Source organism: Seriola dumerili, unplaced genomic scaffold, assembly GCF_002260705.1.
Source record: "Seriola dumerili isolate Sdu_G_001 unplaced genomic scaffold, Sdu_1.0 BDQW01000331.1, whole genome shotgun sequence".
NCBI lineage: Eukaryota > Metazoa > Chordata > Actinopteri > Carangiformes > Carangidae > Seriola > Seriola dumerili.
The window spans coordinates 210,297-221,144 of record NW_019174586.1 but is presented as its reverse complement, the minus strand read 5'-3'; the positions used below and the strand labels follow the sequence as shown (position 1 = coordinate 221,144).

General features: G+C 43.7%; 2 protein-coding genes across 2 annotated transcripts; both read right to left on the bottom strand.

Moving 5' to 3' along the window:
• Nucleotides 1–232: 232 nt before the first annotated feature.
• On the bottom strand, nucleotides 233–7,149 carry LOC111232551 (protocadherin gamma-C5-like). Its single transcript, XM_022760125.1, has 5 exons — nucleotides 5,380–7,149; nucleotides 4,559–5,275; nucleotides 2,392–2,478; nucleotides 1,090–2,043; nucleotides 233–241 (listed from the first exon to the last, which is right to left on the bottom strand). The coding sequence occupies exons 1-5, from the start codon at nucleotides 7,147–7,149 to the stop codon at nucleotides 233–235; spliced, it is 3,537 nt and encodes a 1,178-aa protein (XP_022615846.1).
• Nucleotides 7,150–8,060: 911 nt separating this feature from the next.
• LOC111232550 (protocadherin gamma-C5-like) lies at nucleotides 8,061–10,594 on the bottom strand. The gene has a single exon (XM_022760124.1). The coding sequence runs from the start codon at nucleotides 10,554–10,556 to the stop codon at nucleotides 8,061–8,063; it is 2,496 nt and encodes an 831-aa protein (XP_022615845.1). The 5' UTR covers nucleotides 10,557–10,594.
• Between the last annotated feature and the right edge of the window lie 254 nt (nucleotides 10,595–10,848).

Below are 10,848 nucleotides of genomic sequence, written 5' to 3'. Positions count from 1 at the left end.
ACATAATCAAAGAAAAAGTGGAGTGTAGATGTGATCTTATTGTTCTACTTTTTCTACTAAAAAGTCTCTCACATGCCCTCACTGAGAGCTCCTCGTGCCAAGACAGCGGTATATCAAACAGCTGTTATTTATAGCGATGCTATTTGTATCCGCAGGGGGGCACAGTTTCCAAAGTGTTTTTTTTCCTCAACGGAAGGCCATATCAAAGGAAAATTGAAATTAATTATAAAGTTTAGTCGTTCTACAAAATATTTCAAAGAATATAAAAGATATAAAAAAAGGCAAGCAGCAGACAGTTTGAAGATGCAGGTTATATTGCCCGAATGAAAGAGCACATTTTTGTTCGAAAAGAAAAAGCAATAATAAAGTATAATTACTGAAGGAATACGAATAATGTAGTTTATTAAAGTTGGAATAAATTAATTAAATGAAAGAATGTTGAACAAGAAATAAAGACTAAACCCTAATCTCCTTTGACCTGAACATTTAAACTGAAGATAAATATTTTTACTCTAGCATTAAGAAATGCAAAAAATTGATAATCATTATGTTTTAACTAAGGTATACAACCATCCATCGAAATAACAATATCATATTATCCTATTATAACTATTGCGATAACCAAAGTTTTACTTTTATTAAAGCTATTGTGACATTAAATTTCATTTAAACTGTCAGATATGTTGAAATGGTTCAAATATATCGTGATTAACGTCATAATTACCAAAACATGAGGGCTGGAAGTATCACGTAGGCCTATTTGTACAGTGTAAAAAATAAAACGTGCTCTGCTACGTAGCTCATGAGCAACAACAACAAACACTGGTGCTGAACGTAGGCTAGCCATATAAAGTTTGGCAGAGAGTTTGTGCCATTTGGTTTGCGTTATAGAGAAGCAGTAGCCTACATACTTCTTCTGTTTACCCATAATCAAGCAAAGAATTGCAAAAATGAAATCGCTCAATGGATATAAGAACAAAACAAACACCAACGAAAAATGAGGCAAAAGGAAAAGTAAATTGGGGGAATTCTGCTTTGCACGGTTTTACAGAAACAATTTAATTCGTTGCCTTTTGATTTTCTGCTCACCTGCTGGCTCTCAAAGGTCCAGGTGCTGTCGGGTAAAGACGCATCCAGGACACTGATCACCTCCTTAAAGTCAGTGGTGCTGCTGGGCTTAATGAGTGTGAAATCACTGTACTCTGACATTGGAGACATGCAGGACCTGAAGGACTGACTCTGAGACAACATGTCTCCTCCCAGGACCTCCACGTACTTTATAGGTCCATCAGTATTGAGCTGAATCTGCAGGTTTCTGTTGGGGTTCTTGTAATCATCACAGTCGGACCGTCTCATGCAGCAGCTACCGCTGCTTCTGCTGCTCCTGACGCATTTAACCGCTAAGATGAGAAAAGTCAACAGAGACAGCACGGACACCGAGGCCAGAGACAGAATCAAATAAAGGGTGATTCTCCCAGTTTTCTTGCTGGGCTCGGCCGCTTTCTGTCGGAGGTCTAAGATGGGCTCATGGAGACCGTCCTCCAGCAGGATGGACACCGTGACGGTGGAGGACTGGACCGGTTCCCCGTCGTCCCTGATCTCTATAAGCAGCCTCTGAGAGGAGTCGTCCTGCTCGGACACAGCGCGTTTAGTCCTCACCTCCCCTGTGTACAGATTGACAGTGAACAGAGAGGCGTCTGTGGCCTCCGCCAGTTTGTAGGAGATCCAGGCGTTATGGCCCGAGTCAGCGTCCACGGCCGTCACCTTAGTAACCAGGTGACCCGCTTTAGCGGAGCGGGGCATCCTCTGATGAGAGAGGGAGCCCAGGGCAGCGGAGGAGGGGTAAATAACAGCGGGGGCGTTGTCGTTCCGGTCCAGGATAAAAACATGGACAGTGGCATTGCTGCTGAGAGACGGAGAGCCCTGATCCTTTGCCTGAACCTGAATCTGAAACACCTTCAGTTTCTCATAGTCAAACGACTGCATGCTGTAGATGCTGCCGTTATCTGAGTTAATGTAAACATACGACGAGGCAGAAACGTCCTGCAATTTAGAATCCATTATAGAGTAAGAGATTTTAGCATTTTCACCAAAATCCAGGTCAGAGGCTGATACTGAGTACAGTATAGATCCTGGTACCCCATTCTCTTTTAAATATACATTATAGGAGGGCTGAGTGAATACAGGAGGGTTGTCATTCACATCAGTGATGCTGACTGGTATAGTTTTCTTACTGGACAGAGGAGGAGAGCCTGAATCAGTGGCAGTTATTTCAATATCATAGTGTGAGGAGCTCTCTCTGTCTAAAGCACCACTAGTAACCAGTGCGTAATTATTAGAAAAAGAAGGTTTCAGATCAAAAGGTGAGCCCTTGGCTAATTTTAATGTTACTCTGCCGTTATCGGCAGAGTCAAGGTCTCGTGCACTGATCAAAGCCACTACGGTGCCACTTGGTGCATCTTCGCGTACTGGCTTTGGCTGAGACGTGAGGACAATTTCAGGAGCGTTATCATTGAAATCAGTAATATCAACTTGCACGCGACAGTGGCCCTCCATTTCAGGACTGCCTTTGTCTTTTGCAGTTACATCGATGTCATATGACTTGGCAGTTTCATAGTCTAACTCCCCTTTCAGACTGATTTCACCTGTTAACGCGTTAATATCAAAGATGGACAACACAACATCTGGCGTCCGAGAGCCAAATGAAAATTCAATTTCACCATTTGAACCTTCATCCGCATCTGTTGCTTTGGGCTTGATAACAATTGCCCCTTTTATACTTTTTTCACCTAGGATTACTTTGTAAACGTTTTTTTCAAAGACTGGGAAATTATCATTTATGTCAAGCACACTTATTGTTATTTGTGAGGTTCCAGATCTTACTGGATTCCCACCATCTAATGCTGTTAGTAATATTTTGTGAACAGCTTTTTTCTCTCGATCTAGAGGTTTTTCTAAAACAAGTTCAGGAACGGTCTTCCCGCCCTCTATTTCTTTGATTTTAAGGGAACAACACTCATTTTTACTAAGAGTATATGTTTTAAGCGAATTGCTTCCAACGTCGGGGTCCGTTGCGCTCTCCAAAGGAAAGCGGGTGCCAACTGCTGCTGATTCGGCTAATTTCAAAGACAATTCATTTGAAAGGAAACTTGGAGAGTTGTCATTAATATCTCGTATTTCAACCTCAATGCGGTGTAACTGTAGCGGGTCCTCAATAACCACTTGCAGAGGTAGAACACAGCTGGCGCTTTGTCCGCATAAAGCCTCTCTGTCTATTCTGTCACTCACCACCAGCTCACCCTTCCCCACATCCACACTGAAATACTGCTCACCAGCCTCAGAGGCGACTCGCAGTTTACGTTCAAAAATCTCAGACAGTCCCACACCCAGATCTTTGGCTAGATTTCCTACCACAGAGCCCTGTTTTAGTTCCTCCGGGATGCTGTAACGAGTCTGTCCGTCTATTGAAGTCCACAAGAGAAAGAAATGATGCCACCAAAGCGCCTGCCATCTCCAGTCTCGGTATCCTATTCTCTTTGTCATCTCTGATTCAGTAAAATACATCATTTCCAATCCACAGTAACAAAGAACATAAAGTCAAAATCCATATTCCAAGAGCGTGACATATTCCATTAAAAAGATGCCTGGTCATGGTCAAAGATAAATATAAAATATAACCTGATTCTTCGAGTAGTATATGAACCATTTACCTACTCTCCCCCCATTCTGAGCACAGTGGTTTTGGTGCTGAAGCTGCATGGGGGAGGGAGTAGATCTCTTTGTACAGTTCTGAATACTATTGGTGCACAGCATCCATCTCTCACATCCAATGAGAGCGGGACTGACGAGCAACGTTAAAGACACACACACCATTTTACACTGTCATGAAATAGCAAGTGAAACACCACGAGGAGATGCAGTATAGCACATGACTTATATTAATGTAATATAAATAAATTGATTAAGTCAGTGTTTTATTTTCATAAAATTTACTGTTAACATTCGATTCCGCAGACACCAAATTTGTTTTGTTGGTTTTTATTTCTGGTGCATAAATGCCATCACCCGCTTGTATTTAGCTCTGTCAAAAAGCCCAAACATGAAATAAGTGAAAATAAGTATATTAGTTAAATATTCATGCATTTCAGTGTTAACCCTTGGGTAAATGCCATCCAGAATAATCTATTAGCGTGCCCTCCATACGCCCCCGGGGTCAGAGTCGCTGTCCATCCCTGTGGTGCTGAAAGGCTCAGCTATAAAAGATGCCCAACATGCAACACACTATTTACGTAAAATTATACCAGCGGCTATGCCTCAAAAGTTGATGTGGTTAACTAGATAATTACAAGTTTTAATTTGGATATAAATGTATTATTTTCATTTAAAATACATCGACTAACAAATAAACTGAAATTTACAGGACTGCTGAATTGCAAAGCTATTATGATTCCTAAAAAAGAAAGCGTAAGTTCCGTTTCCTTTGTGGCCACTGTAGTTTAGGCAATGGTGTTAAATATATGTAGCCTATGTGTCATTTTGTGTATTACTCTATGCTCACCTGCTGGCTCTCAAAGGTCCAGGTGCTGTCGGGTAAAGACGCATCCAGGACACTGATCACCTCCTTAAAGTCAGTGGTGCTGCTGGGCTTAATCAGAGTGAAATCACTGTACTCTGACATTGGAGACATACAGGACCTGAAGGACTGACTCTGAGACAACATGTCTCCTCCCAGGACCTCCACGTACTTTATAGGTCCATCAGTGTTGAGCTGAATCTGCAGGTTTCTGTTGGGGTTCTTGTAATCATCACAGTCGGTCCGTCTCATGCAGCAGCTACCGCTGCTTCTGCTGCTCCTGACGCATTTAACCGCTAAGATGAGAAAAGTCAACAGAGACAGCACGGACACCGAGGCCAGAGACAGAATCAAATAAAGGGTGATTCTCCCAGTTTTCTTGCTGGGCTCGGCCGCTTTCTGTCGGAGGTCTAAGATGGGCTCATGGAGACCGTCCTCCAGCAGGATGGACACCGTGACGGTGGAGGACTGGACCGGTTCCCCGTCGTCCCTGATCTCTATAAGCAGCCTCTGAGAGGAGTCGTCCTGCTCGGACACAGCGCGTTTAGTCCTCACCTCCCCTGTGTACAGATTGACAGTGAACAGAGAGGCGTCTGTGGCCTCCGCCAGTTTGTAGGAGATCCAGGCGTTATGGCCCGAGTCAGCGTCCACGGCCGTCACCTTAGTAACCAGGTGACCCGCTTTAGCGGAGCGGGGCATCCTCTGATGAGAGAGGGAGCCCAGGGCAGCGGAGGGGCCCCCGCCAGTTTGTAGGAGATCCAGGCGTTATGGCCCGAGTCAGCGTCCACGGCCGTCCCCTTAGTAACCAGGTGACCCGCTTTAGCGGAGCGGGGCATCCTCTGATGAGAGAGGGAGCCCAGGGCAGCGGAGGAGGGGTAAATAACAACGGGGGCGTTGTCGTTCTGGTCCAGGATAAAAACATGGACAGTGGCGTTGCTGCTGAGAGACGGAGAGCCCTGATCCTTTGCCTGAACCTGAATCTGAAACACCTTCAGTTTCTCATAGTCAAACGAGTGCATGCTGTAGATGCTGCCGTTATCTGAGTTAATGTAAACATACGACGAGGCAGAAACGTCCTGCACTTTAGAGTCCAGTATAGAGTAAGAGATTTTAGCATTTTCACCAAAATCCAGGTCAGAGGCTGATACTGAGTACAGTATAGATCCTGGTACCCCATTCTCTTTTAAATATACATTGTAGGAGGGCTGAGTGAATACAGGAGGGTTGTCATTCACATCAGTGATGCTGACTGGTATAGTTTTTTTACTGGACAGAGGAGGAGAGCCTGAATCAGTGGCAGTTATCTCGACATTATACTCTGCGAAACTCTCTCTGTCTAAAGGACCACTGGTAACCAGTTCATAATTATTAGAAAATGATGGTTTAAGAGTGAAAGGAGAATGTTTGGGCAGCTGTAGTTTCACTTTACCGTTATTAGCGGAATCGAGGTCTCGTGCACTGATTAAAGCCACAACTGTGTCACTTGGCGCGTCCTCGCGTACTGGACTGGGTTTTGAAGTGAGCACAATTTCTGGAGCGTTATCGTTTATGTCCTCTACGTCCAGCTGTACACGACAGTGACCCTCCATTTCGGGGACGCCTTTATCTTTAGCAGTTATATCGATAAGATATGATCTATAGCTTTCATAATCTAATATTCCTTTTAATACAATTTCACCTGTCATGTCGTTGATTTCAAATGTTGATAACACAAAGTCTGGAGTGCGGGACCCAAAAGCATATTTAACTTCACCATTAAGACCATCGTCAGCATCTGCAGCTGTAAGTTTAATAACAAATGTTCCTTTGGTGCTGTTCTCCTTTAAAGAGACTTTGTATTCATTTTCATCGAACACTGGAAAATTGTCGTTTATATCAAGTACAGTGATAGTGATCTTACACGTTCCCGAGGTGACTGGGTTTCCTCCATCTAATGCTGTTAACAGCAGCTGATGAAGAGCATTCTTTTCTCGGTCTAATGGCTTTTCTAACACTAATTCTGGGACGGCTTTTCCGTTTTTTGTGTCTTTAAATTTGAGAGAAAAATAATCGTTTTTGCTTAGAGAGTAGGTTTTCAAAGAATTGCTTCCAACATCTGGGTCCTCTGCGCTCTCCAAAGGAAAGCGTTTGCCAAGCGCAACTGATTCTGGTATTTTAAGGTTTATCTCCTGTGTAAGAAAATGTGGTGAATTGTCATTTATGTCTCTTATTTCTATTTCAATTCGATGAGACTGCAAAGGATTTTCAGCAACTACTTGGAGAGGTAGAACACAGCTGGCGCTTTGTCCACATAAAGCCTCTCTGTCTATTCTGTCATTCACCACCAGCTCGCCCTTCCCCGCATCCACACTGAAATACTGCTCACCAGCCTCAGAGGCGACTCGCAGTTTACGATCAAAAATGTCAGATAATCCTAAACCCAGATCTTTGGCTAGATTTCCTACCACAGAGCCCTGTTTTAGTTCCTCCGGGATGCTGTAACGAATCTGTCCGTCTATTGTAGTCCACAAGAGAAAGAAATGATGCCACCAAAGAGCCTGCCATCTCCAGTCTCGGTATCCTATTTTCTTTGTCATCCTTGGTCCGTTATAGCACATTAATTCCAAACGAAATCTCTTTTATAGCAATAATGAAATCCATGATAGTAGGAAAAACCCCAAAAGAAAAAGTATCACAGTGTCTGAACATGGTTGTAAGCTAAAATGTATATCGCTAAATTTTAGAAAACGCGAGCCCATTGCCGTCTCTCCCCGAGCTCATTGTATTCTAAGTGTTGCAGCACTGAGGCTGCATGGGGGCAGGGAGTAGATTGCTTTGTACAGTTCTGAATCCTATTGGTGCACAGCATCCATTCCCACCATCCAATGAGAGTGGAACCGATCGAGATTTTTAAAGTGGCAGCATTTGTTCTCGTTCTGTGCTTTCATCTGACTGATCAAGTATCTATCACAGTCAAATAATATGGGGAACCTTGTCATTGACACAAATAAAAAAAATGGAAAAACGCCTGTCAGTCAGCACCCAAAACAATCAAGAGATACAATTAAATTTCGTATCCCAGAAAAATGTGAAAGCATGAGAAATATTGAACAGTTATATACTGTATATAATTGTAAAGAGTAGCCTAAATACATCAACAATGTTGTAATGCTACAAGATAGTGGGCGCATTTCACAGTCGCTGTCCTGGTGCTGAATTGTTCAGATGTGTACATGTAACACTAAATTGATACATGCCTTTAACATAGTTATTTTCATTGTTTCTGAAGGCATTTCATACACGTAACTTGGTTTTTCCTACACGGAAATCCGAATTTATAATAGAGATTGCAAAAACGTGTGATGAAAACAATATTTACCAGCCATGGTAGATTGGTGGATTGAAGGATGGATGGATAGATGGATGGATGGATGGATAGATGGATGGACTTTCATAACAGACTATGATATGAGTACTTCTTGTACTTAATAACAAATAGCCATGATCTTTATATTTTCTTCGATAAGATAAATGGTTGTTTTCTGCTCACCTGCTGGCTCTCAAAGGTCCAGGTGCTGTCGGGTAAAGACGCATCCAGGACACTGATCACCTCCTTAAAGTCAGTGGTGCTGCTGGGCTTAATCAGAGTGAAATCACTGTACTCTGACATTGGAGACATGCAGGACCTGAAGGACTGACTCTGAGACAACATGTCTCCTCCCAGGACCTCCACGTACTTTATAGGTCCATCAGTGTTGAGCTGAATCTGCAGGTTTCTGTTGGGGTTCTTGTAATCATCACAGTCGGTCCGTCTCATGCAGCAGCTACCGCTGCTTCTGCTGCTCCTGATGCATTTAACCGCTAAGATGAGAAAAGTCAACAGAGACAGCACGGACACCGAGGCCAGAGACAGAATCAAATAAAGGGTGATTCTCCCAGTTTTCTTGCTGGGCTCGGCCGCTTTCTGTCGGAGGTCTAAGATGGGCTCATGGAGACCGTCCTCCAGCATGATGGACACCGTGACGGTGGAGGACTGGACCGGTTCCCCGTCGTCCCTGATCTCTATAAGCAGCCTCTGAGAGGAGTCGTCCTGCTCGGACACAGCGCGTTTAGTCCTCACCTCCCCTGTGTACAGATTGACAGTGAACAGAGAGGCGTCTGTGGCCTCCGCCAGTTTGTAGGAGATCCAGGCGTTATGGCCCGAGTCAGCGTCCACGGCCGTCACCTTAGTAACCAGGTGACCCGCTTTAGCGGAGCGGGGCATCCTCTGATGAGAGAGGGAGCCCAGGGCAGCGGAGGAGGGGTAAATAACAGCGGGGGCGTTGTCGTTCTGGTCCAGGATAAAAACATGGACAGTGGCGTTGCTGCTGAGAGACGGAGAGCCCTGATCCTTTGCCTGAACCTGAATCTGAAACACCTTCAGTTTCTCATAGTCAAACGAGTGCATGCTGTAGATGCTGCCGTTATCTGAGTTAATGTAAACATACGACGAGGCAGAAACGTCCTGCACTTTAGAGTCCATTATAGAGTAAGAGATTTTAGCATTTTCACCAAAATCCAGGTCAGACGCTGATACTGAATACAGTATAGATCCTGGTACCCCATTCTCTTTTAAATATACATTATAGGAGGGCTGAGTGAATACAGGAGGGTTGTCATTCACATCAGTAATAATGACATTAATAGTTTTCTTACTGGACAGAGGAGGAGAGCCTGAATCAGTGGCAGTTATCTCAATGTTATACTCTGAGAAACTCTCTCTGTCTAAAGGACCATTTGTAACTAGTGCGTAATTATTAGAAAAAGATGGTTTCAAAATGAAGGGTGACCCGTTTTGGAGTTTTAACGTCACTTTTCCGTTATCACCGGAGTCAAGGTCTCGTGCTCTGATTAAAGCAACTACCGTGCCTCTCCGTGAGTCCTCCCGTACCGGATTTGGTTTTGAAGTGAGAACTATTTCTGGGGCATTGTCATTAATGTCAATTACTACTACTTGCACACGACAGTGCCCCTCCATCTCAGGAACTCCTTTATCCTTCGCAGTTATATCTATTTCATGTATTGTATTGATTTCATAATCTAACGGCCCAACAATGGAGATCTCACCTGTATCCGAATGTAAAAGAAAAATGGACAACAATGACTGCGGTGTGTGATCAGAAAATACATATTCAATCTCTCCATTAACACCCTCATCTGCGTCTGTTGCTTCAACTTTTACAAGTACAGAACCAGCGACAGTATTTTCATGCACAGTTACATTATATAACGGCCTTTTGAAAACAGGGACATTGTCGTTATTGTCAAGTACAGTAACGATGATTTTTGTGGTTCCAGTTTTGACAGGATTGCCTCCGTCTAAAGCCGTCAGTAGTAACTGGTGTACGCTTTGTTTCTCTCTGTCAAGTGATTTCTCTAGTACTAGTTCCGGAACCTTTCGATTACCTGGCAACTCTTTAATCCTTAAACTAAAACACTCATCTTTACTCAGAGTATAAGATTTAACCGAATTACTACCAACGTCCAGATCCTGGGCTGTTTCCAAAGGGAAGCGTATGCCTGTGGCAGTGGATTCTGCAATCTTTAAAGATCGCTCCTCTGTTGAAAAAATCGGAGAATTGTCATTTATGTCCCTTATTTCTACTTCTATCCGGTGTAGTTGTAGCGGGTTCTCTGTTACAACCTGTAAAGGCAACACACAGCTGGCGCTTTGTCCGCATAAAGCCTCTCTGTCTATTCTGTCATTCACCACCAGCTCGCCCTTCCCCGCATCCACACTGAAATACTGCTCACCAGCCTCAGAGTCAACACGCAATTTACGTTCAAAAATGTCAGATAATCCCAAACCCAGATCTTTGGCTAGATTTCCTACCACAGAGCCCTGTTTCAGTTCCTCTGGGATGCTGTAACGAGTCTGTCCGTCTATTGTAGTCCACAAGAGAAAGAAATGATGCCACCAAAGCGCCTGCCATCTCCAGTCTCGGTATCCCATTCTCTTTGTCATCCCCGGTCCGTTAGAATATGTTATTTCCCATCGCGGTTTTCACCAACACAACCCAGCATTCAAAGCCATCATCAGAATGGGCATTCCAATGTAAATAAATCCTCAAATAATTGGTAATCAAATATATATTCGGGACTTCTTCGAAAAAACGCATCTCCTCTCCAGCACTGAGACTGTGAGGGTTACCGTGGTGAGAGTGAATGGGGGATGGAGTAGATCTCTTTGTACAGTTCTGTATGCTATTGGTTCACAGCATCCACCTTTCCTATCCAATCACAGAGAGCTAACTCTG

Coding starts and splice junctions, on each gene's coding strand:
- LOC111232550 (XM_022760124.1), bottom strand. CDS start 10,556: ATGACAAAGAGAATGGGATACCGAGACTGGAGATGGCAGGCGCTTTGG.
- LOC111232551 (XM_022760125.1), bottom strand. CDS start 7,149: ATGACAAAGAAAATAGGATACCGAGACTGGAGATGGCAGGCTCTTTGG. Junction 2,479..4,558: donor GGACCTTTGAGAGCCAGCAG/GTGAGCATAGAG, acceptor CTCACGTCTCAG/CCAAAGCCAGTACGCGAAGA. Junction 2,044..2,391: donor ACTCTGCCGATAACGGCAGA/GTAACATTAAAA, acceptor TCTAAATTGCAG/GACGTTTCTGCCTCGTCGTA.